A 27,978-nucleotide genomic window follows, 5' to 3' on the forward strand; every position below is an offset into this window, starting at 1 on the left:
GGTCTACTCATGGTTAGCCCCTAGTTAGGAGCTAGCGTTTTAATGTGGTTTCTCCTTACAAACCACTACTGTTCCATTTGAATTGTTGTACATATCTATATAACAACAGGGGCAGTGTCAATCAATCATCACAATTGTGTTCTGTAAATAAAAGATGATGATAATGATGTATTCAACAATTTGTTTTAGTAATTTTAATATCCAGTAAAGATGATAGGATCAGGTAAGGTCAGCCAATAGGATCAACTGCACAACACGTTATTCATAGCTGTGTTAGAGCATCTGCTTACCATCTACCCATCAATGAATTAGATTGTGGGAACTAAAGAAAGTCGGCCAACGGTTCCTTGTATAGAATCAGACCTGATCCTCTTACTCCCACTCCCTGTTGAGAGAGAGGATGAGAGAGAGAGAGATCTTGAAATTAAAGTTACCTCATAGTTCAGAAGATGACATCTTGTTGATTTAATGATTGGAGACAGCGCCAGAGGAGAGATGGGACGATTAAGACAGGCTAATTCCTAAATTCGTTAGCAGAGAACATTCTGACCCCGCCATGCTACTTTGGCCTGGTCAGTACTAAGAAACTTTGGCTTGGTCAGTACTAAGAAACAGTTTTTCACACACGACAGTGTCCAGGGTTTATCTAGAAAGGTGCAACAAACAAAAAACATCCAGTAGTAGTGGCAGTCCTGTGGGCGAAAACAGCTCGTTGATGAGAGGTCGAAGGAGAATGGTAAGAATCGTGCTAGCTAACAGGCGGGCCACAAATAGGCAAATAACAGCGCATTACAACAGTGGTGTGCAGAACGACATCTCGGAATGCAGAACTCGTCGGTCCTTGTCACAGATGGGCTGTTGCAGCTGATGAACACTCCGGGTTCCACTCCTATCGGCGGAAAAACAAGAAGCCGTCAGGGATTTTAGAACTACTTCAGATAAGGTCTGTGTTTTGTGTAGGCTTACACTGGCATGACATTTTGATAACCGTGCAAATCTCTCTTGGACAAGGTAACTTTTATCAATATGAACTGGTTCTGTAATTATCCCCCCTAAAATGAAATGCTAAATCAGCCACTAATGTGGCTATCATACAGAACTACACATCCTGTTGTCATCCCTAAAGGTACATTTCTCCATGCAAACTCTTATTGGCAAGTAGCAAGTAAACTAGCAAGTAGATATTATAGCCTTTTTAGTTTCTCGTGTAAATAACTTCTATAGTGTACTTCTCATGTGTATTCATGTTTAGCATTTCTCAAATTACCTAGCTAGCTACCTTGGCATTTTTTTATTACTATAATTGTTTTAATTACCCTCTGGCCTTTGTAGTGAACTAGCTAACCTTAGGTATCTCCGATCACAAGCAAGGATGGTTCTGTGCTATGTACCGGATTGTAACCACTACTCTGATAAGCACACAAGTGCATTTTATTGTTTTCCGACCTCTGTAATCGAGAGGTGTCGCTGGAGCTGTGTGATAAGGTAAGCCCTGTTTACTAGCTGCTAACAAGCTATTATGGTTAGGTCAAATATCTGTGGGTAGCTAGGTACTTATCAAATCAAATTTAAATTAATCACATACACATGGTTAGCAGATGTTAATGCGAGTGTAACGAAATGCTTGTGCTTCTAGTTCCGATCATGCAGTAATATCTAATATCTAAGTAATATAACCTAACAATTTTACAACAACTACCTTATACACACACAAGTGTAAAGGAATGAATACAAATATGTACATAAAAAATATATGAATAAGTGATGCCCGAACGGCATAGGCAAGATGCAGTTGATGGTATAGAGTACAGTATATCCATATGTGATGAGTAATGTAGGGTATGAAAACATTATATAAAGTGGCATTGTTTAAAGTGGCTAGTGATACATTTAATTACATCAAGATGGCAAGATGCAGTAGATGGTATAGCGTACAGTATATACACATTGGTTGGCTACATTAACTAACGTTGCATAGTATCTCACCGTGGTGTAGTCTGACTTTCCCGAAAGGCCTAATGTGAGAATGTGCCTGTTGTTAAGGGTTACGTCAATCGAATATGGTATCAGATTAAATATGACATTGAGTCACCGATTGTATACTATGTACTTTTTATTAGCTAAGCAATAAGTGGTAAATGCAATTTTCGTATATACGGGTTCGCTGTAACACCATGCAGGGTAGAACAGAGAACTGACTTGTTCCTGACAAAGTTATTATAATATATTCTGACAGAAGTAGTTCCTGCTTCTGAGCCGGTATGTCACAGAGTAGAGACTGGGCAGGGTTTAAACTCACTCAGCCTATCGTTGATTGTTGGCGCCAGAGCTGGTCCCAGCCCCCTAGGTGCTTCAGCGGTCAGTCGTTGTAGTTGTGTAGAATATCTATGCGCCCATGCTCGATACAGTTATCACACACCTGGCTCTTGTTATCTAACAAAAGACTGTTCTCGCAACACTACGTTCTGAATGTGCCCCCACAACTCATTGCACAGTTCCTGTCTTCATGTTATTCTGTATTTTTCCATCATGAGAAAGGCCCATGGCCCTGAAACTGTTAACAATGTCTCAAGTCAGCTATGTTGCATAACACATACACCCACACAAGCCAACAGCAAATAATATTCCATCACATATATGGTAACGGGCTAGTGTATAACACAAAACCTCACACTGTTGTTAGCGATTAGCACTAACTAGCTAACGTTAAATATCCCCTAGCTAGCATGTCACATCCCGTGGTGTCTGGGTAAAAGTCTGACTACACGAACGATGAGCTAACGTACCTAGCTAGCTAAGTGTTAGCTAAATATCCACGCCCTGGTGGGCTAACATTAGCTAGCATGTCACCACATGGAAAAGTGACTACACAAACAGTAAGGTAACATTAACTAGCTGGCTAGCTAGCTCAGGACTTGTGGGCTCAATGTTTTCCCGTAGAAAAAACAAATGGTTTTGTTCCACAAGTGCATCTGTACATGAATAATCAGATGACCTGTGAAGTCAGTTATACAGTGCATTCGGAAAGTATTCAGACTTTTTCCATCTTGTTACATTACAACCTTATTCTAAAATGGATTAAATTGTTTTTTCCCCCCTCATCAATCTACACATAATACCCCATAATGGCAAAGCAAAAACAGGTTTGTTTAAATTTTGCAGACGATCCCCCTTATCACTGTCGGACCTTCTCAGTGAACTCACGGCTGAGGGTTTTAACTTACCTCTTGAGAATTAAAATCAGAAGTCCAGTAGTATAGCTAATCGCAATACATCCTCTTCTTGCAAATAGTATCCTAGACTATCCTAATCATCTAGTTGAGCATTCCAGATAATTCCTCCATCCCTGCCAAAATGTCCCATCCACATAGTAGGATTTTGGATGTGTAGATAGACCAAAGCCCAGTCTATTTTACCATTAATACAGTCAAGTCTATTAATTAATATTTAACCTTTATTTAACTATGGGTTATGGTATTTTAATATACATTTTACCAATTTAGTAATCAATTTAACTTGCTAGTAAAATGATTTTTTTTTGTCTTTCAGATGGGCGGACTGGAAAACCAGTGACAACTTTTGGCTCTGCAGCTACCATTTTCCGGTGGGAAAGAGAAATTGACCTGTATTTACAAGAAAAGCTATCTATCTCATCCACCATGGCAGAATAAGAAGTTCCAGACTGTTGATTGGGAAACAAGAACAAATTATGAGCCATGAGGATTGGGTGTTGAGCGACCACTTGTCACATTGTCCAAGGTGGATGGAAATGGACATCCTGTGCCAGTGTGATCTGAACGCAAGCGTCCTGGTGTCCCTTTTATTTTATTTTTATTTAACTATTCAAGTCAGTTAAGAACAAATTCTTATTTACAATGTGGGCCTAACAAAAGGCATCCTGTGGGGACTGGGGCCTGGGATTAAATAAATATAACAAAAATATAATATTTTATAAACTTTTCACGAGGACAAGTTTGATAACTTGGGATTTTATCACTTGACATATTTTTATTTATTTTTTATTTCACCTTTATTTAACCAGGTAGGCAAGTTGAGAACAAGTTCTCATTTACAATTGCGACCTGGCCAAGATAAAGCAAAGCAGTTCGACACATACAACAACACAGAGTTACACATGGAGTAAAACAAACATACAGTCAATAATACAGTAGAAAAATAAGTCTATATACAATGTGAGAAAATGAGTTGAGATAAGGGAGGTAAAGGCAAAAAAAGGCCATGGTGGTGAAGTAAATACAATATAGCAAGTAAAACACTAGAATGGTAGATTTGCAGTGGAAGAATGTGCAAAGTAGAAATAAAAATAATGGGGTGCAAAGGAGCAAAATAAGTAAATAAATAAAATAAATACAGTAGGGAAATAGGTAGTTGTTTGGGCTAAATTATAAGTGGGCTATGTACAGGTACAGTAATCTGTGAGCTGCTCTGACAGCTGGTGCTTAAAGCTAGTGAGGGAGATAAGTGTTTCCAGTTTCAGAGATTTTTGTAGTTCGTTCCAGTCATTTGCAGCAGAGAACTGGAAGGAGAGGCGGCCAAAGAAATAATTGGTTTTGGGGGTGACCAGAGAGATATACCTGCTGGAGCGAGTGCTACAGGTGGGTGATGCTATGGTGACCAGCGAGCTGAGATAAGGGGGGACTTTACCTAGCAGGGTCTTGTAGATGACATGGAGACAGTGGGTTTGGCGACGAGTATGAAGCGAGGGCCAGCCAATTGAGAGCGTACAGGTCGCAATGGTGGTTAGTATATGGGGCTTTGGTGACAAAACGGATGGCACTGTGATAGACTGCATCCAATTTGTTGAGTAGGGTATTGGAGGCTATTTTGTAAATGACATCGCCGAAGTCGAGAATTGGTAGGATGGTCAGTTTTACAAGGGTATGTTTGGCAGCATGAGTGAAGGATGCTTTGTTGCAAAATAGGAAGCCAATTCTAGATTTAACTTTGGATTGGAGATGTTTGATGTGGGTCTGGAAGGAGAGTTAAGTCTAACCAGACACCTAGGTATTTGTAGTTGTCCATGTATTCTAAGTCAGAGCCGTCCAGAGTAGTGATGTTGGACAGGCGGGCAGGTGCAGGCAGCGATCGGTTGAAGAGCATGCATTTAGTTTTACTTGTATTTAAGAGCAATTGGAGGCCACGGAAGGAGAGTTGTATGGCATTGAAGCTTGCCTGGAGGGTTGTTAACACAGTGTCCAAAGAAGGGCCAGAAGTATACAGAATGGTGTCGTCTGCATAGAGGTGGATCAGAGACTCACCAGCAGCAAGCGCGACATCATTGATGTATACAGAGAAGAGGGTGGCAACAATTTTGGCAGATCATTTTAGAAAGAAAGGGTCCATATTGTCTAGCCCGGCTGATTTGTAGGGGTCCAGATTTTGCAGCTCTTTCAGAACATCAGCTGAGGGGGGGGGGGCACTCCGAATAAATACTGTGCCTTTGAAGATCCGCCTCTGGTCATGAAACTACAGTACAGGCTGGATGTCTAAACAAAGTCAATTCTTAAGATCAATAGATTTTTAGATTCATTCTCATCAATGACAACATTCTAGAACTGAGTTATCACTCATCTAAGTCTGGTATCCAGGGTAATCTGGTTAATGATTATATAATTGATTAAGTGGCTCTTTCCTTGTAGAATGTTGACAGCCGTATAGAACATATTGTATTGCTAAGATGCTCAAACTTAACTTAATAGCTACACTCACCGACACACGATAAACGTTATCCCTTATACTGACCAAACCAGTAAGTTGCCCCTCGCTATTGCTGCACTTCTCATCATGGCCAGACTTATAGTGGTCTTCGCCCCCTTTTATACTTATGCTCATCCTTGAAAAATGACATAAGGTCTGAAAGACACAAAAGTCGACATGCTGTACAAACAATTATCTAGGCTAATGATTTGTTGATCTACTGCTCTAACTAGCTAGCTAAGGTGTAGTCAGTGGCTAGCTAAGACCGAGATGGGACGGAAGAAGTTCAACACTATTCAATTAATTTCAATACAGCATATGGATTCATCATGGATTGGGCACAGGTCTCTGATCACGCTGGTGAACAGTAGCTGAAAGTGTCGGATAGAGATGATGTGCAGGAGCTTCCTGCAGGAATTTGTAGTCTTGCTAAGGTCTTCTCTGTTGCTAATTAGCATTTAATTTTTTTTTGAGTACATATTGATAAAACTCACCTTGTCAGAGCGAATTACACGGTTTGTCAAAAACGTCAGGCCTAGGTAAGCCAACACCAAACAAATACTTAGTTTGAAGTGTTTATAAAATTCACGATGTGAAAAATGAATGGTGAAAAAACGACTGGAACCATTTCTGTGTTTGACCGCTAGGTTTTATGGGTATAATGACGCGTCCACTGTGCCAGAGGGAAAGTGTTCAGACACATGCCACAGTTCTAGCTGGGCTACTAAAATGTTGCAGTGTGGGTTTCGTTTTTAAAGCTTGACAATGAATAACCATAAAACAAAACACCACGCAAAGGAGAAACATGTAGATCTATTACAGCAACAATTGAGCAGTAGCCTAGGCTGGCTACTCAACTAGGTTACCCATGTAATGCAAAAAAACAAACATGTTAAGTGTAGGATAAATGTTACAACAGCCTAGCTACATTTTTGTTATTTGGAGTTATTAAATACTTGTTGATTTGGGTCACAGCTTATTATGCACATCTGCAAGCACAGCGGCAAAGGCTGGACAAATATCATGTATCTCTCCTTTTGTTTTAATATGTAAAAAATGCTATATACAGCATCCTATGTTTTTAAGTGGACATATTTTTTCTAATAAAACAATGGCCAGTTTGGGTTGCAGTTTGTATGCATGTTTTTAGTTTAAACAAACTAATAAGCTATGTCTGGCCCTTGCGCTGATTGAGTTTGACACCTATAATCGTAACTAATATAATTCTGGAACGCATTAAAACCATCATCACATGTGCGCGTCATACGGTTTTATTTACAACCCATAAAATAGCACGAGTGGCGCAAGGCACTGCATTGCTGTGCCACTAGAGATTTGGGTTTCGAGTCCTAACTCTCGCAGGCGGCGCACAATTGGCACAGCTTTGTCAGGGTTAGTGGAGGGCTTGGCCGGGAGGGATATCCTTGTCCCATCGCGCACTAGCGACTCCTGTTGCGGACCGGGCGCAGTGCACGCTGACACGTTCCAGGTGTACGGTGTTTCCCCCTCCGGCTGGCTTCCGGGTTAAGTGGGCATCGTGTCAAGAAGAAGCAGCGCGGTTGTGGACTGTAACTACCAATTGGATGAAGGGGTTAAAAAAAGAAGATCGTTTACCAGCATCTTTCAGCCTTTTCATTCGTGTTGTGACTTTTAGCTAGCAAGCTAATTTACTTACCAGCATGCGCGAAAAAGCACACGGTGTTTTGACTGGATGCCATAGTGTTAATTTAACGGTACACTATTTTAGAAGAATGAACACATCCGACATCAGTGGCTGTTTTTTCTCTTCGGGTGGACAGGCTACACCGAAAATGAGGATTATGTATGTGAGTACTGTGCGCATTTCGAGCGAAATTCCTTTATCAATTGGGGAGAACATCCGATGGGTCTTGCCAGGAAGCTAATCCTGAAGACGGATGCAGTACCATCATTGACACTTCTCACCAGGATATGTGAAACAGTGCAAAGTACGATTGACTTAATATTGGTGTCTGATAAATCTAAAATATCGCAGAGTGTAGTAATAGGATATGGAATCAGTGATCATTTTATTACATTTTGCACAAGGATTTTTAAATATATATGTAAGTGTCACAAAACCGTTAGAATCAGAGGACTCAACAAATACTGTGTTGAAAAGTTTAGGGAGGAAGAGGGTAAAATTGACTGGTCACCTGTGCTAGATAGTGTAGCAGTAGACAGTGCCTGAGAAGTCTTTTAAATGTAGATTCCTTGATGTGGTGAATGTGACGGCTTCTATTAGATGGGTCAGGATAAAGCAGAGATCTAGCCCTTGGTTTATTCATGAGATTCTAAAATCTATCCAAGCAAGGAATAAGGCCTTTAAAAAATGTTAAAAATGTAAGAACTCTCAAGAACAGCATGATTTTGTCCTATATAAACGTCACAGAAATGAAGCACAGAGCAGGATGGATGAAGCTAAGGGTGGTTTCTTTGCTGAGAAAATAATTGACAGCAAAAATGACCCTAAAAAGCTTTGGAAATCATTTAATGAACTAGGCTGTAGTAGTACTACCAAAAACAAACTAAACAGCATTGGATTGAACGTCAAGGGGGAGGTGGTATATGAAAAAGCAGAGGTTGCCAATGAAACTCTTCTATTTTTTTTAAATGACTGGTTAAGCTGGTTAGCAAGCTGCCCACAAGTTCTGGTTTGTATGGAAGCAACCAAGTGAAGAAGTATTATGTAAAGTTAGGGGTTCAGCCAAACACTTTTTCTTTTGCAAAGGTAGCAACAGCCAAAATAGTCCGTATGCTGGCAGAGCTTAAATGCTCCCAAACCACAGGCCTGGATAATATTACTGCAAGGTTTCTTATAGATTCTGCTGAGCAAATTGGCCCTCATATTACATATATCGTTAATCTCTCTTGAACAAGGCACCTTTCCCAGGGACATGAAACAAGCTAAAGTTATACCTCTGTATAAATAGGGGATAAAGTCTGACCCTTAGAATTATAGGCCTGTATCTATCCTCTGTGTAACATCAAAGATCCTGGAGAGAGTTGTACATGAGCAAATGTATGAATATGTTAACAAACAGGGTCTAATGTATGATTTTCAGTCGGGTTTTAGAAAAACATACTGATTGTCTACTTTACGTGACTGACTTCAGCAGGAAAGAGATTGATGATGGAAATCTGTGGAATGGTACTGCATGACCTACAGCAGGCATTTGATACAGTTAACCACTGTCTCCTGATCTCCAAACTGGAAGCACTGGGGTTAAGCATTATCCCTCTAGGCTGGGTAAAGTCCTATTTATCAGGAAGGGAGCAAGTAATAGAGGTAATGGTTCACTGTCTCAAGCAAAACCAATGAGTTGTGGTGTTCCGGAGGGGAGCATGCTTGGGCCTTTGCTGTTTTTATTGTATATTAATGATATGAAAGATGCTTGTTTTTGCTGTATTTTTCTTTGTGGCAGACTCTACACTTCTGGTGTCTCACAAAAGTAAAACTATGTTGGAGAGCATACTTAGCACAGAGCTTGCTGGCAGAGCTTAAATGCTCCCAAACCACAGGCCTGGATAATATTACTGCAAGGTTTCTTATAGATTCTGCTGAGCAAATTGGCCCTCATATTACATATATCGTTAATCTACCATTAGCAAATGGCTTGGAGATAATAAGCTTGGAGATAATAATCTCTGCACTTATAGAAAACTGAAGCAATTATTTTTGGATCCAGACCTAAATTGTGTAGTTTGTCTGAAATCAGAGTGGAGTTAGGGGGTGAGGTGTTGACTACTAAAACCTCTGTTAACTACTTGGGATGTATCCTTGATGGAAGCTTGGGAGGTGTGAGCATGGCCAATAAAGGTGCTAGGGAAGGTTAACCTCTCTAGGGTACGTGGGACGGTAGCGTCCCACCTGTCAACAGCCAGTGAAACTGCAGGGCGCCAAATTCAAAACAACAGAAAACCCATAATTAAAATTCCTCATGTATGTTACACCATTTTAAAGATATATTTGTTGTAAATCCAGCCACAGTGTCCGATTTCAAAAAGGCTTTACGACGAAAGCAAACCGAACAATTATGTTAGGTCAGAGCCATGTCAAACGATGTATATCTAATAATAATAATATATAAGATATATTATCTTCAATAATGTTCCAACCGGAGAATTCCTTTGTCTTCAGAAATGCAATGGAATGCAGGTCGCTCTCACGTGAACAAACATGGTTCTAAAGACTGTTGACATCTAGTGGAAGCCTTAGGAAGTGCAACATGACCCCATAGACACTGTTTTCGATAGTGCAAGAGTCGAAAAACTACAAACCTCAGATTTCCCATTTCCTGGTTGGATTTTTTCTCAGGTTTTTGCCTGCCATGTGAGTTCTGTTATACTCACAGACCTCATTCAAACAGTTTTAGAAACTGCAGAGTGTTCTCTATCCAAATCTACTAATTATATGCATATTCTATTTATGGCAGAGTAGCAGGCAGTTTAATTTGGGCACGCTTTTCATCCAAAATTCCCAATGCTGCCCCCTACCCTAGAGAATTTAATACCAGGACTAAGTTTTTGGCTAGAAAGTCCAAGCTGCTTGATAAGGACTCCATGAGGACTCCATGAAAGTGATAGCTACTGCCCCCATTCAATGCCATTTGACTATACTAGTACTTCCTGAAGGGGAAGCTCCAGATAGCCCAGAATAAGCTGAACATGGTAGTATTGAAGGTGAGTCCATATACTCGTATAGGCAGGAGCTGCTTCCAGGAACTAAACTGGCTGCCTGTTGAGGCTAGGATGTCCCAGATTAGACTAGGTTTGGTTTACAGGATTATTTATGGTCCTGCGCCCAGATTTCTAAGTAATTACTTTCCCCGTGTTAGGGATGCACACAATCACTGCACCAGATCAGATCAAACAATGCCACTTAATATAATGTTTACATACCCTACATTACTCATCTCATATGTATATGTATATACTGTACTCTATATCATCTACTGCATCTTGCCATCTTTATGTAATACATGTATCACTAGCCACTTTAAACTATGCCACTTTTATACACTGCTCAAAAAAATAAAGGGAACACTAAAATAACACATCCTAGATCTGAATGAATTAAATATTCTTATTAAATACTTTTTTTCTTTACATAGTTGAATGTGCTGACAACAAAATCACACAAAAATTATCAATAGAAATCAAATTTATCAACCCATGGAGGTCTGGATTTGGAGTCACACTCAAAATTAAAGTGGAAAACCACACTACAGGCTGATCCAACTTTGATGTAATGTCCTTAAAACAAGTCAAAATGAGGCTCAGTAGTGTGTGTGGCCTCCACGTGTCTGTATGATCTCCCTACAATGCCTAGGCATGCTCCTGATGAGGTGGCGGATGGTCTCCTGAGGGATCTCCTCCCAGACCTGGACTAAAGCATCCGCCAACTCCTGGACAGTCTGTGGTGCAACGTGGCGTTGGTGGATGGAGCAAGACATGATGTCCCAGATGTGCTCAATTGGATTCAGGTCTGGGGAACGGGTGGGCCAGTGCATAGCATCAATGCCTTCCTCTTGCAGGAACTGCTGACACATTCCAGCCACATGAGGTCTAGCATTCTCTTGCATTAGGATGAACCCAGGGCCAACCGCACCAGCATATGGTCTCACAAGGGGTCTGAGGATCTCATCTCGGTAACTAATGGCAGTCAGGCTACCTCTGGTGAGCACATGGAGGCCTGTGCGGCCCCCCAAAGAAATGCCACTCCACACCATGACTGACCCACCGCCAAACCGGTCATGCTGGAGGATGTTGCAGGCAGCAGAACGTTCTCCACGGCGTCTCCAGACTCTGTCACGTCTGTCACATGTGCTCAGTGTGAACCTGCTTTCATCTGTGAAGAGCACAGGGCGCCAGTGGCGAATTTGCCAATCTTGGTGTTCTCTGGCAAATGCCAAACGTCCTGCACGGTGTTGGGCTGTAAGCACAACCCCCACCTGTGGACGTCAGGCCCTCATACCACCCTCATGGAGTCTGTTTCTGACCGTTTGAGCAGACACATGCACATTTGTGGCCTGCTGGAGGTCATTTTGCAGGGCTCTGGCAGTGCTCCTCCTGCTCCTTCTTGCACAAAGGCGGAGGTAGCGGTCCTGCTGCTGGGTTGTTGCCCTCCTACGGCCTCCTCCACGTCTCCTGATGTACTGGCCTGTCTCCTGGTAGTGCCTCCATGCTCTGGACACTACGCTGACAGACACAGCAAACCTTCTTGCCACAGCTCGCATTGATGTTCCATCCTGGATGAGCTGCACTGCCTGAGCCACTTGTGTGGGTTGTAGACTCTGTCTCATGCCACCACTAGAGTGAAAGCACCACCAGCATTCAAAAGTGACCAAAACATCAGCCAGGAAGCATAGGAACTGAGAAGTGGTCTGTGGTCACCACCTGCAGAACCACTCCTTTATTGGGGTTGTCTTGCTAATTGCCTATAATTTCCACCTGTTGTCTATTCCATTTGCACAACAGCATGTGAAATTTATTGTCAATCAGTGTTGCTTCCTAAGTGGACAGTTTGATTTCACAGAAGTGTGATTGACTTGGAGTTACATTGTGTTGTTTAAGTGTTCCCTTTATTTTTTTGAGCAGTGTATTTACATACCCTACATTACTCATCTCATATGTATATACTGTACTCGATACCATTTACTGCATCTTGCCTATGCCGTTCTGTACCATCTCTCATTCATATCTTTATGTACATATTCTTTATCCCTTTACACTTGTGTGTGTATAAGGTAGTAGTTGTGGAATTGTTAGGTTAGATTACTCGTTGGTTATTACTGCATTGTCGGAACTAGAAGCACAAGCATTTCGCTACACTCGCATTAACATCTGCTAACCATGTGTATGTGACAAATAAAATTTGATTTGAGATCAGGTGTTGCTGATGTGTGCTTATACAGGTACAGGAGTAATGCAGAGAAAGGTACTTTCTTGTATACTGGAGCCTCAGAATGGAATGAGTTGCCTCTGCCCATAAAAACAATGTTCCTCTCTGGGCAGCTTTAAAAATAAAGAAAAAATGTTTGTCTTCTGTACCCATATGAATAACCCCTATGATGTAACTGGAATGATGAGAGAGATGTTCTTCTGTTTAGGTTTTATTATTTCACTGCCATACTGTGTTCGATCTTGTCTAGCCATCTTGTCTCAAGAGGACCACAATGGAAATAAGTCCCAGACTTTATTGTGTGTTATCCTCGATGATTTTATTCATGTGCATGTATGGCTTTTTCAAGTTTTATGTGTGCTTGTTTTTTTTAAATGGTTGAATTATTAAACTAAACTAAAAAAGTGGTTCTTGCAAGCGTTGATCATAATAAGTATCAGTTTGATGAGTCTGACACTGTGGCTGTTTTCACTTCTGAATGCTATATTTTCTGTAACACACCTGATAGTCATTATGTTTTTTGTTCATCCATCCCTAAAGGACTGCGTGGTCAAGCTGACGTCTGCATTGGCCACGCAGTATGTATCTTGATACGGACACTGCAGAAGTCACGGCATTCATAGTTTTTGCTCTTCGTGGAGCAGCGCAGAGCAGTTGTCAAGGAAGTGAGTTTGTTTGTACAGGACCTCCCACCCCCACCTATTGTCAACCAATCATGTCAATGCGGAGATATATACGGATCCCTCCGCATTGTTACAACATTTGGGAGGCGCACAGCGATGAGGCAGAATTCTGCCTTTGCATGCTTCTGGAGGATCCGCTATTGCGTCAAACCCTCCATACAAAGCCTTCCACCACATTTTAGAATCAACCATAAGTTGGCTCGAAGCATCCTAGGTCGAACTGCCAGCACACAGCTGACACAAAGTAATGTCGTCCGCAAAAGGAGGTGCGGTGTGTATTGTACTTGTAATTTACCCCAGACAATCATATTCTGCCATTGTGTGGGTTGTTGTCTTACAGTTGATTTATTTAGCTTGTGTCATTGGGGCTAATCATGATGATTTTGGGGAACCACGATGATTCATTTTGTCTTCCCACTATCATCAAGCTGTTTCGATAGACAATTTAGAAAATGTAACATCTACTCTGCACAGTTTCCCAGGCAACCACCGGCAGCAGAAATGCTGTGATACAAAATCAGCTTTCCCTTGGGGATATGCTGTGAAGCCTGTGAAGACAGACCAAAGGGGGATATGCTGTGAAGACAGACACAACATACTGTAAGTCGTAGTTGTTCATTTCAAATCAATTGAGCATTTCAGGCACACAACTTCCAAATACAAACAATGACAATTTTCACAAAAAAGTGCACAACCAAATATTGCATATTTCAAATTGAGTACTTCAAAAATAGCTGAAAACTGTGCGTAGAATGAGTAGATCCCTACATCAACGAATTGATAACATCATAACTCAGAACAGTAAATAAAAGGAAATTATATTCACTACCCATTTAACACACATTTCCCTTTTCAAAAACATTACAGGCAATGGGGATGACTGAAGCAAAAGTGGGTGACTGAAGCCTGCTTGATTGAAGTGGGGTTTATGGGTGCCTCTCCCACTCCCCTCCCCATCAATCTCTGTAGTTGGTTGCATTTCCTAAAGTTTAAGTAATTCATGTGATATCCCATTTTGTCACTTTTTATATGTTTTTGCATTTGGATGGGAAATTAGTTTGACAAATTGTATGAATCAATGGAGTCCTGCACAGTGTAGGCCGGGCCAGGTGCCTATATTAGGCTTACTGCTCTAATATATTTTTTTTATGTCATGTTTCACTGTTATTTCTCAATATTTTGACTATGCTGGCCTATTTTTAAATGATCAAATACATGTCTGATCAACACATACAATTCTGAACATAGTCATAATGCCAATGCAGAGTCACCAATCATGGGCCATGATGATGTTATATGTCCTCGTCAGAGCTGTCCAAGCACACACGAAGACAGCGTAACAAGACAGAGGTGGAAAAAAACTAAGTAGCTGCAAAGAGCCAAGTTTGTTCATCAATCACATTTTTATTTGTCACGTGTTATAAACGAGAACTTCACTCTTCAACTCTCATCTTATCCCTTATCTATATCAATAGACTCGATTTGTGGATAAATCCCAAGCTTGTCCATGTTTAAAGGCAAATGTATTAATCTAATGTAATATAAGGCAAGTTAAGAAGCATCTGTATGAAACATCTGTAGTCTTTTTTCATAAAACAAGCGTAATGTAAAGAGTGATTTAAAATGGGCGATCTGAACTTAAAATTGGAGAATGCTCTAGCGTTATGATTAGAAAACATTTTGTAGGAAAACTTCATGCTTTTCCATCATGATATAAAACAAGACAATATTTTGTCATTTTGAACGTTGTGATAATCTCTGTTTAAACAGTGCATTGCATTTTGCCCTAAAATATGTTCTGGGTCAAAGAAGATCATTTATTTTCTGAGGAATGTTAGGTGTGTGGTGGGAAGCTTAACAATAGTTATGTTTTATGAAGAATTTTGACAGCTTGAATGTTTTTTTTTGTCTATGGTCCTCTCTGAGCGCTGTAAGCAAGCTGGAATCACTAATAACCATCTTGATCCCAAACATATAAAACAGTTAGCAGATAAAAGTTCACAGCATGCCATGGCCACTCATTATTTGCTGAGGAAGTGGTGGTGTCGTCTATGAAGACTATAGACTCTGTTCTGCAGCAGGGTCTCACTCATTATTTGCTGAGGAAGTGGTGGTGTCGTCTATGAAGACTATAGACTCTGTTCTGCAGCAGGGTCTTCCTGTTCTGTGTTGTTTGGGCCTGTGGTCAGGTTTGTATTTGAGAAGCAGGCTGAGAGGCAAAGCCAAACAGCACTGTCTAAACAAAATAGAGGCAAACTAGTCCTTGTGCCGTCCACCCCTTTTGTCACTGTGAAGACACACACACACACACACACACACACACAAGGCAGTTCAGTCTTCAGTGTCAATGACTACAGCATAATGGCCTTTAAGGTATTGAGTCGAGTCCAAATTGGCAAATATAAAGAGAGGTGACAGAAGCCTGTAAGATCTTAAATGTAACTAGACTTGCAGTTATACAGTGCCCCCTTCTGGACAAAACAAAACATGATGAGGGATGGTGCACTAGAAGAATCACAATACTATTGCATTTGGTAAAATCAACAGTACCTCTATTACTGCTTTCCTTTTCATAGGAGTTACGGTATTTAGCCTGTAATTTTTTGGGGGCAATGTTTATATTACCCCCTTACAAACAGACTCATTTTTACCACATTCTCATCTACATACACCTTTTATACCTCCCGTGCACATGCCGGGATGCCGGGGACGAGTAGTAGTAGTGGTGGGCGTCTATTTTAATAAATCCATTGAGAATATACACAATTAAAAATAAATCCATTATTATTAAAATCAACATAAGACTAACACAATTTGGAGTTTGCCAAAAGGCACCTAAAGGACTCTCAGACTTTGAGAAACAAGATTCTCTGGTCTGATGAAACCAAGATTGAACTCTGACCTGAATGCCAAGCATCACGTCTGGAGGCAATCTGGCACCATCCCTACGGTGAAGCATGGTGGTGGCAGCATCATGCTGTGTGAATGTTTTTCATAGGCAGGGACTGGAAGACTAGTCAGAATTGAGGGAAAGATGAAAGGTACAGAGAGATCCTTGATGAAAACCTGCTCAGGACCTCAGACTGGGACTAAGGTTCACATTCCACCAGGACAACGACCCTAAACACACACTGTCAAGACAATGCAGGAGTGGTTTCGGGGCAAGTCTGTTTCCATTGATCATTTTTGGAGAGACCTGAAAATAGCTGTGCAGTATCACTCCCCATCCAAGCTGACAGAGCTTGAGAGGATCTGCAGAAAAGAATGGGAGAAACTCCCCAAATACAGTTGTGCAAAGCTTGTAGCATCATACCCAAGAAGACTTGAGGCTGTAATTGCTGCCAAAAGTGCATCAACAAAGTACTGAGTAAAGGGTCTGAATACTTATGTAAATGTAATAGTTTAAAATGTTGTATACATTTGCAAATATTTCTAAAAACCTGTTTTTACTTTATCATTATGTGGTATTGTGTGTAGATTGAGGATTATTTTTTATTTATTTTTAATCCATTTTAGAATAAGGCTGTAATGTTACGAAATGTGAAAAGTCATTGGGTCTGAATACTTTTCAAAGGCACTGTAGGCCTATATATCAATCATGAACAGGATGATCTATATTGGATGCAATTTGAATGGAATTGATGGAGAGAAAGACAGAGTGGTCACTTGTGCACTGATTTAAAGCAACGATATAGTGTTTTGAAACTCAGCAGCTGTAATAAAAAATCTTTACAATTAAAAAAAACAAGGTGATCCTCAAAAGCCTGGTGGAGATGTCTATATTAGACATGCATTCAATCTCTTACTGTAGCACAGGCTATGTTGCAGCAAATGTAGGTCTACCTGTCACAATAAAAAAAAAACTTACCATGATGAGATGATAGGTCTACATACTGCGATGGGCTGTTGGTCCCCACCCTGGGCGTTGATGCTTCATCATGCAGTGACCAGAAAGATGGCCGTAGAGAATCCAGATTTAGACATCGCAAATAATTTAACAGTTCAATTTCACATCATGCTGTTCATAAAAAGAATTTATTATAATGTACCAGTTTCTCGCAGTTATTTATCCTGGGAAAAGGGAGTGGTTTTGGGTGGTAAATCTTGGTAACCGGGTTCCTGCCATTCAACCCTCTACATTGTTTTTAAAAGGTATCTGTGACCAACAGATGCATATCTGTATTCCCAGTCATGTGAAATCCATAAATAGGGCCTAATTATAATTTTTTAATTGATTGATTTCCTTTAACTCAGTAAAATCTTTGAAATTGTTGCATGTTGCAGTTATATTTTTGTTCAGTGTAGATGTGGTGTGGATATTAAAAGATAAAACCTACACTAGATAACCAGGCTACCAACATGCATATTGCATCCAAGTCACCCGTTCCACAGATTTTTGAAATGGACTTTGAACAAGATACTGCATTATCTATAGGGCTATCTTTGGCTGATTAATAGGCCTAGTAAGATAAATGTCAATGGCTACAAGAATATCATTACCTTTCCACTATGCAGCAGAACTCTAGTTACCCACTCAACCTGGACTCAGAGCATTTTGTATTATTCTGTACGTAAATCCGAGATCCTCCATTTAGTATGTTACATTTGGTATGGTTACATGAGACAGATGGTTAATTAAGGCAAAAATGAAAGTAGGTGGTTAGTCGGGGTGGATGGGGGTTGCGAATTCAAATCTCATCACAGACAACTTTAGCAACTTTTCAACTACTTGCTACTTTGCATGTTAGCTAACCCTTCCCCTAACCCTTTTAAACCTAACTCCTAAACTTAACCCCTAGCCTAGCTAACGTTAGCAAGCTAGCTAGAATTCATAACATATAATACGTTTTGATCATTTGTAACGTATTGTACATTTTGCAAATTCATAACATATTGTACGTTTGGAAATTCGTACCATATTATACGAATTGTAATATATCATACGAAATGTTTATTTTATTAATTTATTTTACCTTTATTTTACCAGATACGTTGACTGAGAACACACTCATTTACAGCAACAACCTGGGGAATATTTACGGGGGATGAATGAGCCAATTGGAAGCTGGGGATGATTAGGTGGCCATAATTGTATGAGGACCAGATTAGGGATTTAGCCAGGACACCGAGGTTGACACCCCTACTCTTACGATAAGTGCTATAGGATCTTTAGTGACCACAGAGAGTCCGGACACGCTTTTAATGTCCCATCCAAAAGACGGTACCCAACACCGGGCAATGTCCCCAATGACTGCCCTGGGGCATTGGATGTACAGTGAATTCAGAAAGTATTCAGACCCCTTGACTTTTCCCACATTTTGTTAAGTTACAGCCATATTCTAAAATGTATTAAATTGTTTTTTCCCTCAATCTAAGCACAATACCCAATCATGACAAAGCAAATATCACCTTTACATAAGTATTCAGACCTTAATGACAAAGAAAATATCACATTTACATAAGTATTCAGACCCTTTACTCAGTACTTTGTTGGCAGCGATTACAGCCTCCAATATTCTTGGGTATGACGCCACAAGCTTGGAACACCTGTATTTGGGGAGTTTCTCCCATTCATCTCTGCAGATCCTCTCAATCTCTGTCAGGTTGGATGGGGGAGCGTCGCTGCACAGCTATTTTCAGGTCTCTCCAGAGATGTTAGATCGGGTTCAAGACCTGGCTCTGGCTGATCCACTCAATGATATTCAGAGACTTGTCCTGAAGCAGCTCATGCATTGTCTTGTCTGTGTGCTTAGGTTTGTTGTCCTGTTGGAAGGTGAACCGTAGTCACAGTCTGAGGTCCTGAGCTCTCTGAAGCAGGTTTTCACCAAGGATCTCTCTGTACTTTGCTCCGTTCATCTTTCCCTCAATACTGACTAATCTCTCATTCCCTGCCGCTGAAAGACATCCCCACAGGATGATGCTGCCACCACCATGCTTCACCGTAGGGATGGTGCCAGGTTTCCCCCAGACGTGATGCTTGGCATTCAGGCCAAAGAGTTCAATCTTGGTTTCATCAGACCAGAGAATCTTGTTTCTTATGGACTAAGAGTCCTTTAGGTGCCTTTTTGCAAACTCCAAGCGGGCTGTGATGTGCCTTACTGAGGAGTGGCTTCTGTCTGGCCACTCTACCATAAATTCCTGATTGGTGGAGTACTGCAGAGATGGTTGTCCTTCTGGAAGGGTCTCCCATCTCCACAGACGAACTCTGGAGCTGTGTCAGAGTGACCATCGGGTTCTTGGTCACCTCCCTGACCAAGGCCCTTCTACCCCAATTGCTCCGTTTGGCTGGGCGGCCAGCTCTAGGAAGAGTCTTGATGGTTCCAAATTCTTCCATTTAAGAATGTTGGAGGCCACTGTGTTATTGGGGACCTTCAATGCTAGAGAAAAATGGTACCCTTTCCCAGATCTGTGCCTCGACACAATCCTGTCTCGGAGCTCTATGGACAATTCCATCGACATCATGGCTTGGTTTTTGCTCTAAAGTGCAGTGTCAACTGTGGGACTTTATATAGACAGGTGTGTGCCTTTCCAAATCATGTCCAATCAATTGAATTTACCACAGGTGAACTCCAATCAAGTTGTAGAAACATCTCAAGGATGATCAATGGAAACCGGATGCACCGGAGCTCAATTTCGAGTCTCATAGCAAAGGGTCTGAATACTTATGTAAATAAGGTTTCTTTTTTTACATTTGCAAACATTTCTGCTTTGCTTTGTCATTATGGGGTATTGTGTGTAGATTGATCAGGAATACAATTAATTTAATCCCTTTTAGAATAAGGCTGTAACATAACAAATAGTGGAAAAAGTCAAGTGATCTGAATACTTTCCGAATGCACTGTATCTATATTTTTTAGACCAGAGTAAAGAGTCCATACTGCTGACCCTCCACCACTTCCTGCAGCATCTGGTCTCCTATCCAAGGACCAACCCTGCTTCGCTGCAGAGGCAAGCCAGCAGTGGGATATAGGGTGGTGAACTGCTGCCTAAAATAGAAAATGGGAGATACACAAATTAATACATCCCATATGAAACGTAACATACCATACTAAATGGAGTGTATCGGATTTAAGTATAGACTAATACGAAATGCTCTGAGACCAGCTCGATACACTCTACACTCAGTAGGCCTTAACAGTTTTCCAGTTGTCCAACCATTTTATGCAAGTAAAGTACATGTCGGTTCAAAAAAAATGTCACGCCCGGCCTGATGGAAATGGAACATTTATCGGTAAACTTTCCAAATGTCGATAAAACAAGATACTCTAATCAAGGTGGGATATTTTTGTGTCGGTAAAATCAATTACGTGAGAAATGCCGGTGGTAATGGTATTAGGCCCAAATATTTCTATATCATATCGAAGTAAACTTGGAGCCACGCGATGATGTGATGTGTTGTGTGGTCCTACGAGTCGGGAAAACATGTAGTTTCTTAGGATACATATTAATTTATGATTTTACAATTTTCGCATTCCAATTGGATTGAAACCTAGCTAGTGATTGCAAAAATAGATACATGATTAGTCGGTCATTACAATGTCATTTATAAAATATGAAATGTTTAACTTTTTTTTAAATATTCAAATTAAGGTACATTTGCAGATAATTCATTCATATTTAACTCGCAAGGTTGATGACCTAGCTAAAAGTTAATTGAAAGCGCAACATCTAGGTTAACTTCAAAAGCAAAATAGCGTGCTACTACGCCATGGACTTCACGGGAATTGAATAATAAACAACAAAAATACATGTCTGAATAAATGACAGAAAATTGTCTGAGTTAGAGATCCATCCGGAGTCCATTCGTGGTAACACCGTGGCTATGTCTACGATACGGTGGCAGTGGCACAGAGTGAATTTAAGTTTGCTTTATAAATGCTGTGGTATTTCTTCAAAACCATTCACGTTTTGTGGCACTCACTTACTGTGAAAAACTAATTAAAATTGTACCTTTTTGTAATGACCACCCAGAAACAGTGTTGCATATTTTTGGCATTGTTTTCATGTAAGGAATCTGGCAGACATCAGTAGATGTATAATTGAACACATTTATGAAGATTGTACACTATATTATGGAGATGTGCTGCTTGGATTCTTAAGAGGCATAAGGTCCTTGTGTAATGTGATATTGTACCCCCTAGCCCAAATGTCCTTTGTATATTCTTGTGTTCCCCATGTACTTTTTGTATTGATTTGTCGTTAATAAAAATGTATAAAAATGAAATTAACATTTTAGAACAAACAAAAAAAAATAATAACAAAAACGTAGTAGACTGCTGTCTGTTTGATGTTCAGTGCTATTCGGGATTCTAAACCCTAACCATAACCCTTTATCTAACCTTAACAGTTTAAATAGTTAACTTCAATGGGGTATAGCATGGACCCTGTCTGAATAGGGTTAGGCTGTTGTGGGGTAAATCTTTCTTTCAGTCATATGATATCATCCAAGGAATGATAGGAATTGCTTTGAATGTGTGCATGCATTTTTTTTAAACAACATTTGAACATTTATAATATATAGGCTATATATTTATTTTGCTGATGCTTTGTGGGGTTTTTTCTATTCAAAGTTATAAGATTAAAGTTAAGTCAAAGTGGGAGATTATCCAACTTGTTTATTGACGTAGCCAAGATCTAAGCTAATGGTTCTACAGTAAGCCAGTCATGGGACCATTAAGTGTTTACAATCTTGTTAATGTCTCACCATCTGAAATGAAAATAATGAAACCATGAGGTCATTTCACCATTAGTCAAATGGCCCATTTGGTCAAACTGTTTATCATTACTCATTTACTCTCTGATCATTGCATGGTATGTGTCAGAAGTATTTAAATCTTGACAACAAACAAACTTAATTGACTCAAAGAATAGCCTACATGAGGCTGTTATGCAATAGAAACTATGTATATGTACAGTGCCTTGCGAAAGTATTCGGCCCCCTTGAACTTTGCGACCTTTTGCCACATTTCAGGCTTCAAACATAAAGATATAAAACTGTATTTTTTTGTGAAGAATCAACAACAAGTGGGACACAATCATAAAGTGGAACGACATTTATTGGATATTTCAAACTTTTTTAACAAATCAAAAACTGAAAAATTGGGCGTGCAAAATTATTCAGCCCCCTTAAGTTAGTACTTTGTAGCGCCACCTTTTGCTGCGATTACAGCTGTAAGTCGCTTGGGGTGTGTCTCTATCAGTTTTGCACATCGAGAGACTGAAATTTTTTTCCCATTCCTCCTTGCAAAACAGCTCGAGCTCAGTGAGGTTGGATGGAGAGCATTTGTGAACAGCAGTTTTCAGTTCTTTCCACAGATTCTCGATTGGATTCAGGTCTGGACTTTGACTTGGCCATTCTAACACCTGGATATGTTTATTTTTGAACCATTCCATTGTAGATTTTGCTTTATGTTTTGGATCATTGTCTTGTTGGAAGACAAATCTCCGTCCCAGTCTCAGGTCTTTTGCAGACTCCATCAGGTTTTCTTCCAGAATGGTCCTGTATTTGGCTCCATCCATCTTCCCATCAATTTTAACCATCTTCCCTGTCCCTGCTGAAGAAAAGCAGGCCCAAACCATGATGCTGCCACCACCATGTTTGACAGTGGGGATGGTGTGTTCACGGTGATGAGCTGTGTTGCTTTTACGCCAAACATAACGTTTTGCATTGTTGCCAAAAAGTTCAATTTTGGTTTCATCTGACCAGAGCACCTTCTTCCACATGTTTGGTGTGTCTCCCAGGTGGCTTGTGGCAAACTTTAAACGACACATTTTATGGATATCTTTAAGAAATGGCTTTCTTCTTGCCACTCTTCCATAAAGGCTAGATTTGTGCAATATAAGACTGATTGTTGTCCTATGGACAGAGTCTCCCATCTCAGCTGTAGATCTCTGCAGTTCATCCAGAATGATCATGGGCCTCTTGGCTGCATCTCTGATCAGTCTTCTCCTTGTATGAGCTGAAAGTTTAGAGGGACGGCCAGGTCTTGGTAGATTTGCAGTGGTCTGATACTCCTTCCATTTCAATATTATCGCTTGCACAGTGCTCCTTGGGATGTTTAAAGCTTGGGAAATCTTTTTCTATCCAAATCCGGCTTTAAACTTCTTCACAACAGTATCTCGGACCTGCCTGGTGTGTTCCTTGTTCTTCATGATGCTCTCTGCGCTTTTAACGGACCTCTGAGACTATCACAGTGCAGGTGCATTTATACAGAGACTTGATTACACACAGGTGGATTGTATTTATCATCATTAGTCATTTAGGTCAACATTTGATCATTCAGAGATCCTCACTGAACTTCTGGAGAGAGTTTGCTGCACTGAAAGTAAAGGGGCTGAATAATTTTGCCCGCCCAATTTTTCAGTTTTTGATTTGTTAAAAAAGTTTGAAATATCCAATAAATGTTGTTCCACTTCATGATTGTGTCCCACTTGTTGTTGATTCTTCACAAAAAAATACAGTTTTATATCTTTATGTTTGAAGCCTGAAATGTGGCAAAAGGTCGCAAAGTTCAAGGGGGCCGAATACTTTCGCAAGGCACTGTATGTGCTATGCATTGAACATCATATGATATATTCTGTTATGTGAAAATGCAAATGATATATATATAGACTATATATGTATTGAGGTGGACAATGCTGATTTTGCAAGGGGCTTGAAGGACAAAAATCCATGCATAATGTGTGATAGGATTAGGATGACCCCCAGAATGAATTGCTGTCAGGTACTGTACATTGGCCGAAAGAATGGAACTCTTGTGAGCCGTCCCAAAACATGGAGACGCTGATCCTGATTGTCCAGATAAGGAATGAAAAGACACTGAATCTCACCGGACAATATGAAAAGTGAGATAATTGTTGTTTATTGTATCTGATTACTTATTATTAATATATATCGGTAAGAGATAAAATGCCAAAATATATTACAGTATATTGTAATACTATTTACTGAATACTATTGTTTTTTTTTAACTACTTGTGTGTCAACTACCTGTGTGGGGTGTCCCTAAATTTCTTTCAGGGGCAATGGGTGCCATTGAGGTGAAACTGTCCTCTGGCTCAGTCTTTCCCATAGGCTATGAAGAAACCAGCAAGTCTGGACAAGTCTAACTCAGTGATGAGCTTGTTACCTACTATTAGTGGGTACAACCCCTGGCCTTTCCCTGTAATGGGCCTATACATCAATGATAGATGAGGCAGCATGTTGATAATGGTCCTATTAATTACCAAACAATTAAACATCCATGTTTTTTCTTATTTTGATAGCTTGTATTTGAAAAGAAAACAGCAGTTGTGAAAAAGTTGCCATTCATGAATGGCATTGTGCATTTCACAAAGAAGCCATGTGAGTTAATATTTCTTCATGCTAATTTTGTAAATGTTTGGGTAATTAAAATGCTCCATTGTGGTTGTTGACATAGCCATTAGCAAAGGACTTTCAGCGACTCCCCCGTAATCATTTTCAACATGCGCTGTTGAAATAATGTAAATTATTGAAATAATCCAAAATTGTTGTCTTGTTTTATAAGCCCTTCTGTAATTTATGACGCTTAATAATGGATATACTTGCACATCTATCTATTCCTGTTCACATATTGATTTGTGGTAGTGCAACAAAAAAATGCACTAAGCTCATACAAATTCCCTTCTCACTGCACACAAACCACTGGTTGATAAACACATACCAAAACACAAGTTATTGAATTGCTGGAAAAACAAATGTTAATGAATGCAAACAAACCATGAATTTGCACTGCAAAAAACAAAGCATTTATAATAGTTTGTTGACACAATGCCAAACACTAATGTTCATAAGGCACCTTGAAAATGCAGTAAATCAACTACACATTTGCTACACACAGGTAAGCATTTGTTACAGTTATACGGCACCTTGAGACAAAACGTTCAACTCGTCATAAATGTCCGATTTCATTCAGTAATGTATTTTATGTCTGATTCTTGTGTGCCAATGACCTTGCATGTGATGTGGATGATGTCGCTAGGGGTGGATGGGAGAGGGCCATTAGTCCAAAGTCCATTCAGATGATCTTAACCTCAGCAAATCAAAGACCCCCCTCCCCCCAATACAAATTTACATCACCTCAAACTGTCACCAGAAAAATCACACTACATCATCAGCACTTTATTTGAGGCGGAGGGTACTAGTCATGTGATCTGTATAAAATGGGCAGTCAGTACATTTGGGAGACAGAGCTCTTTCAGACACCTACAGATTCTTACACATCTTAAAAAGCGTCAGCCAAAAAGTATGTGGAAGAACACCAGTACTGGTAAGGAGAGGCCACTGGATGGCACAGAATATCGGTTGGATATCAAATCTGTATTTTTTTTTAGTAAGCCAGGTGAATCATAAATGATAATTGTTGTCATTTTGGGGGGGAAATGGAACCAAGTGGCTTCATTTTTATTCTTTAAAGCTGAACATTTGCTTTTGTAAAACATTGGATTTTTGTGGGTGAAAAATCTAAGGAACTTTACAGATTTTTGTCTTAACACGTTTTTTTTCTAAGTGTATCTAGAACCTAAAAGGGTTCTGCCGCTGTCCCATAGGAAAGCCCTTTAAAGAACCCTCCAGGTAGATTGGTTTTGGTTCCGCATAGAACCCTTTCTATAGAGGGTTCTACATGGAACCAAAAAGGGTTCTCCTATGGGGACAGCCGAAAAACCATTTTAGAACTTAGAGTGTATGGGGTTTGTTTGCCACTTGTAAATGCTGCAAAGTGATAGGCAATAATGTGTACAGTATGTGGCTCTCTTTGCTGGAGACAACCTCACTACATGATAAGACCCCCCCCCACCCCCACCATCTCTGTCCTGCCATGGCACCTGTCTCCCTCATATCTGACCTGTTTTCCCCTCAGATGACCCTAGACAGGTGGCAGTCACTGGAGCCTTGTCCCGGAGTACCAACCGCAGAAAGAGGACCAGCTTCACCAAAGAGCACGTGGCACTTCTCCGTGTCACATTTGAGACAGATCCTTACCCTGGCATCAGCCTGAGAGAGAGCCTGTCTCAGAACACAGGCCTACCTGAATCTCGCATCCAGGTAAGCAGCTAAACACACACACACACACACAAGGCTGTAGAATAAGGCTGTAACGTAACAAAATGTTGAGAAAGTCAAGGGGTTTGAATACTTCCTGAATGCACTGTATGCAGCATGTACACACACACACACACACACACAAGTGTAATGGGGGTTGTTTACATTACAGGGTCTCTGTTAAAATGTGGCCAGCATAGGTGCTGCTGATACTAGTATCAGGGTTTCTGTTTATCTTTTAAATCACTAAGATGATGTAAGCGGTTTTTATCTGTGGTATTGTTTGGTCTGACTGATAGACTGTACTACACTTATTGTAAACAGAGCAGACAACAGCAAGATAAGCCCCAACACTCTCATAATATTCTACAGGTGTTTGTTGGTGGGCTTGGGAAATTATTAGCATGGGCACAAAGCAGATAATAATAATCTTAGTCATTAGAGTCAACTAACTGCAACACAGTATCTGTTTGCATCGGATGTACATTCTAACTGCCATGTAATAACACAATTGTTTTGTCATCTCTCTCCAGGTGTGGTTCCAGAACAGGAGGGCTCGGACTATGAAGTATAAGGGAGCTAAGGCCGTGTGGCAGTCTGACTCTGGCTTCCACTCCCCTGGTGGGTTCACCCCTGTCCAGGACACAGTTTCCCAGCACCGCACCATGGGGACAGGGGCTACCCAGCCTGACCTGGCCCCTCTGTCCACCACCCCCTGCCTGTCCCCTGCCTACCCCATCCAGTTGAAGGAGGAGTTGGATGACTTTTTCTATGGATGCTGCCCTTCACCCTACACTGGAGTGGAGGAGACTGGCCACTACAACTCCCTGTTCGAACTGAAGCAAGCCAGGGTGCTGGGATACAGTGCCAGCCCACCACTGAATAGCCCCAGGCACCAGATGGTTCCAGGAGCCTGGCCCCAGGCGGGTGATCAGATGTCCCCAGTGCAGTCCACGTGGAGCCCCTTTCCTCTGGAGGTAAGGAAATGCAGCGCAGGCTCCAGCCAGGCCTTCCTTTACCCTAGCTCAGCTGAGCAGCAGCCCCTCTACAGCAACCCTCAGGAAGCCTATGGAGGCCCCATTACCCAGACCCAGGCCCCAGTCACCCCGGATTCCGGCTGCTGGGAGGTTGGACAAGAGAACACCCCTACGATGAAAGGCCAAGGTTCACAGTTGTATGGCTCCTGGAGCATGGATATGTCTACCCCAGAATACCCAGAGCTCCCTGTCCTGTCCTTGCAGGATATCCTGAGGGAGCTGGACGAAGGGTGCTGGGAGGGAAATAGCCTGAACAGCTACCCCAATGAGGATAATCTGGTTAACTGTTGAAAACTTTTTTTGGTGGAAAAACAAGAGGGTTTTACTGTATATCCTGTGTTGCTGGAATGTCAACTATGGACTACATGTTGACAGAAATTTTCTCAGAGAGAGAGAGAGGGGATCATCTTTAGGAATTCTACAACAATCATATTCATTCTCCCTCATGAACTTCATCCCACTTCATTTTACATTATCTATTTATATATCTATTTATTAAACTTTTGTTCTCTGTACTTAAATTCTAAATAAAATTTTATTAAAACAGAGTTTACA

At 40.7% G+C, this 27,978-nt stretch overlaps 1 protein-coding gene across 1 annotated transcript; it reads left to right on the plus strand.

Moving 5' to 3' along the window:
• The first annotated feature begins 6,607 nt into the window (after window positions 1-6,607).
• On the plus strand, window positions 6,608-27,971 carry mxtx1 (mix-type homeobox gene 1). The gene is made up of 4 exons (XM_042322766.1): window positions 6,608-6,616; window positions 7,466-7,544; window positions 26,205-26,389; window positions 26,920-27,971. The coding sequence occupies exons 1-4, from the start codon at window positions 6,608-6,610 to the stop codon at window positions 27,712-27,714; spliced, it is 1,068 nt and encodes a 355-aa protein (XP_042178700.1). The 3' UTR covers window positions 27,715-27,971.
• Window positions 27,972-27,978: the final 7 nt, after the last annotated feature.

Source organism: Oncorhynchus tshawytscha, linkage group LG06 (assembly GCF_018296145.1).
Source record: "Oncorhynchus tshawytscha isolate Ot180627B linkage group LG06, Otsh_v2.0, whole genome shotgun sequence".
NCBI lineage: Eukaryota > Metazoa > Chordata > Actinopteri > Salmoniformes > Salmonidae > Oncorhynchus > Oncorhynchus tshawytscha.

What these genes read in the sequence shown, in the direction of transcription:
- mxtx1 (XM_042322766.1), top strand. An exon ending in CGAAAATGAGGATTATGTAT is followed by an intron (nt 7,545 to 26,204) that starts GTGAGTACTGTG and finishes TTTTCCCCTCAG; the next exon opens with ATGACCCTAGACAGGTGGCA. An exon ending in TACCTGAATCTCGCATCCAG is followed by an intron (nt 26,390 to 26,919) that starts GTAAGCAGCTAA and finishes ATCTCTCTCCAG; the next exon opens with GTGTGGTTCCAGAACAGGAG.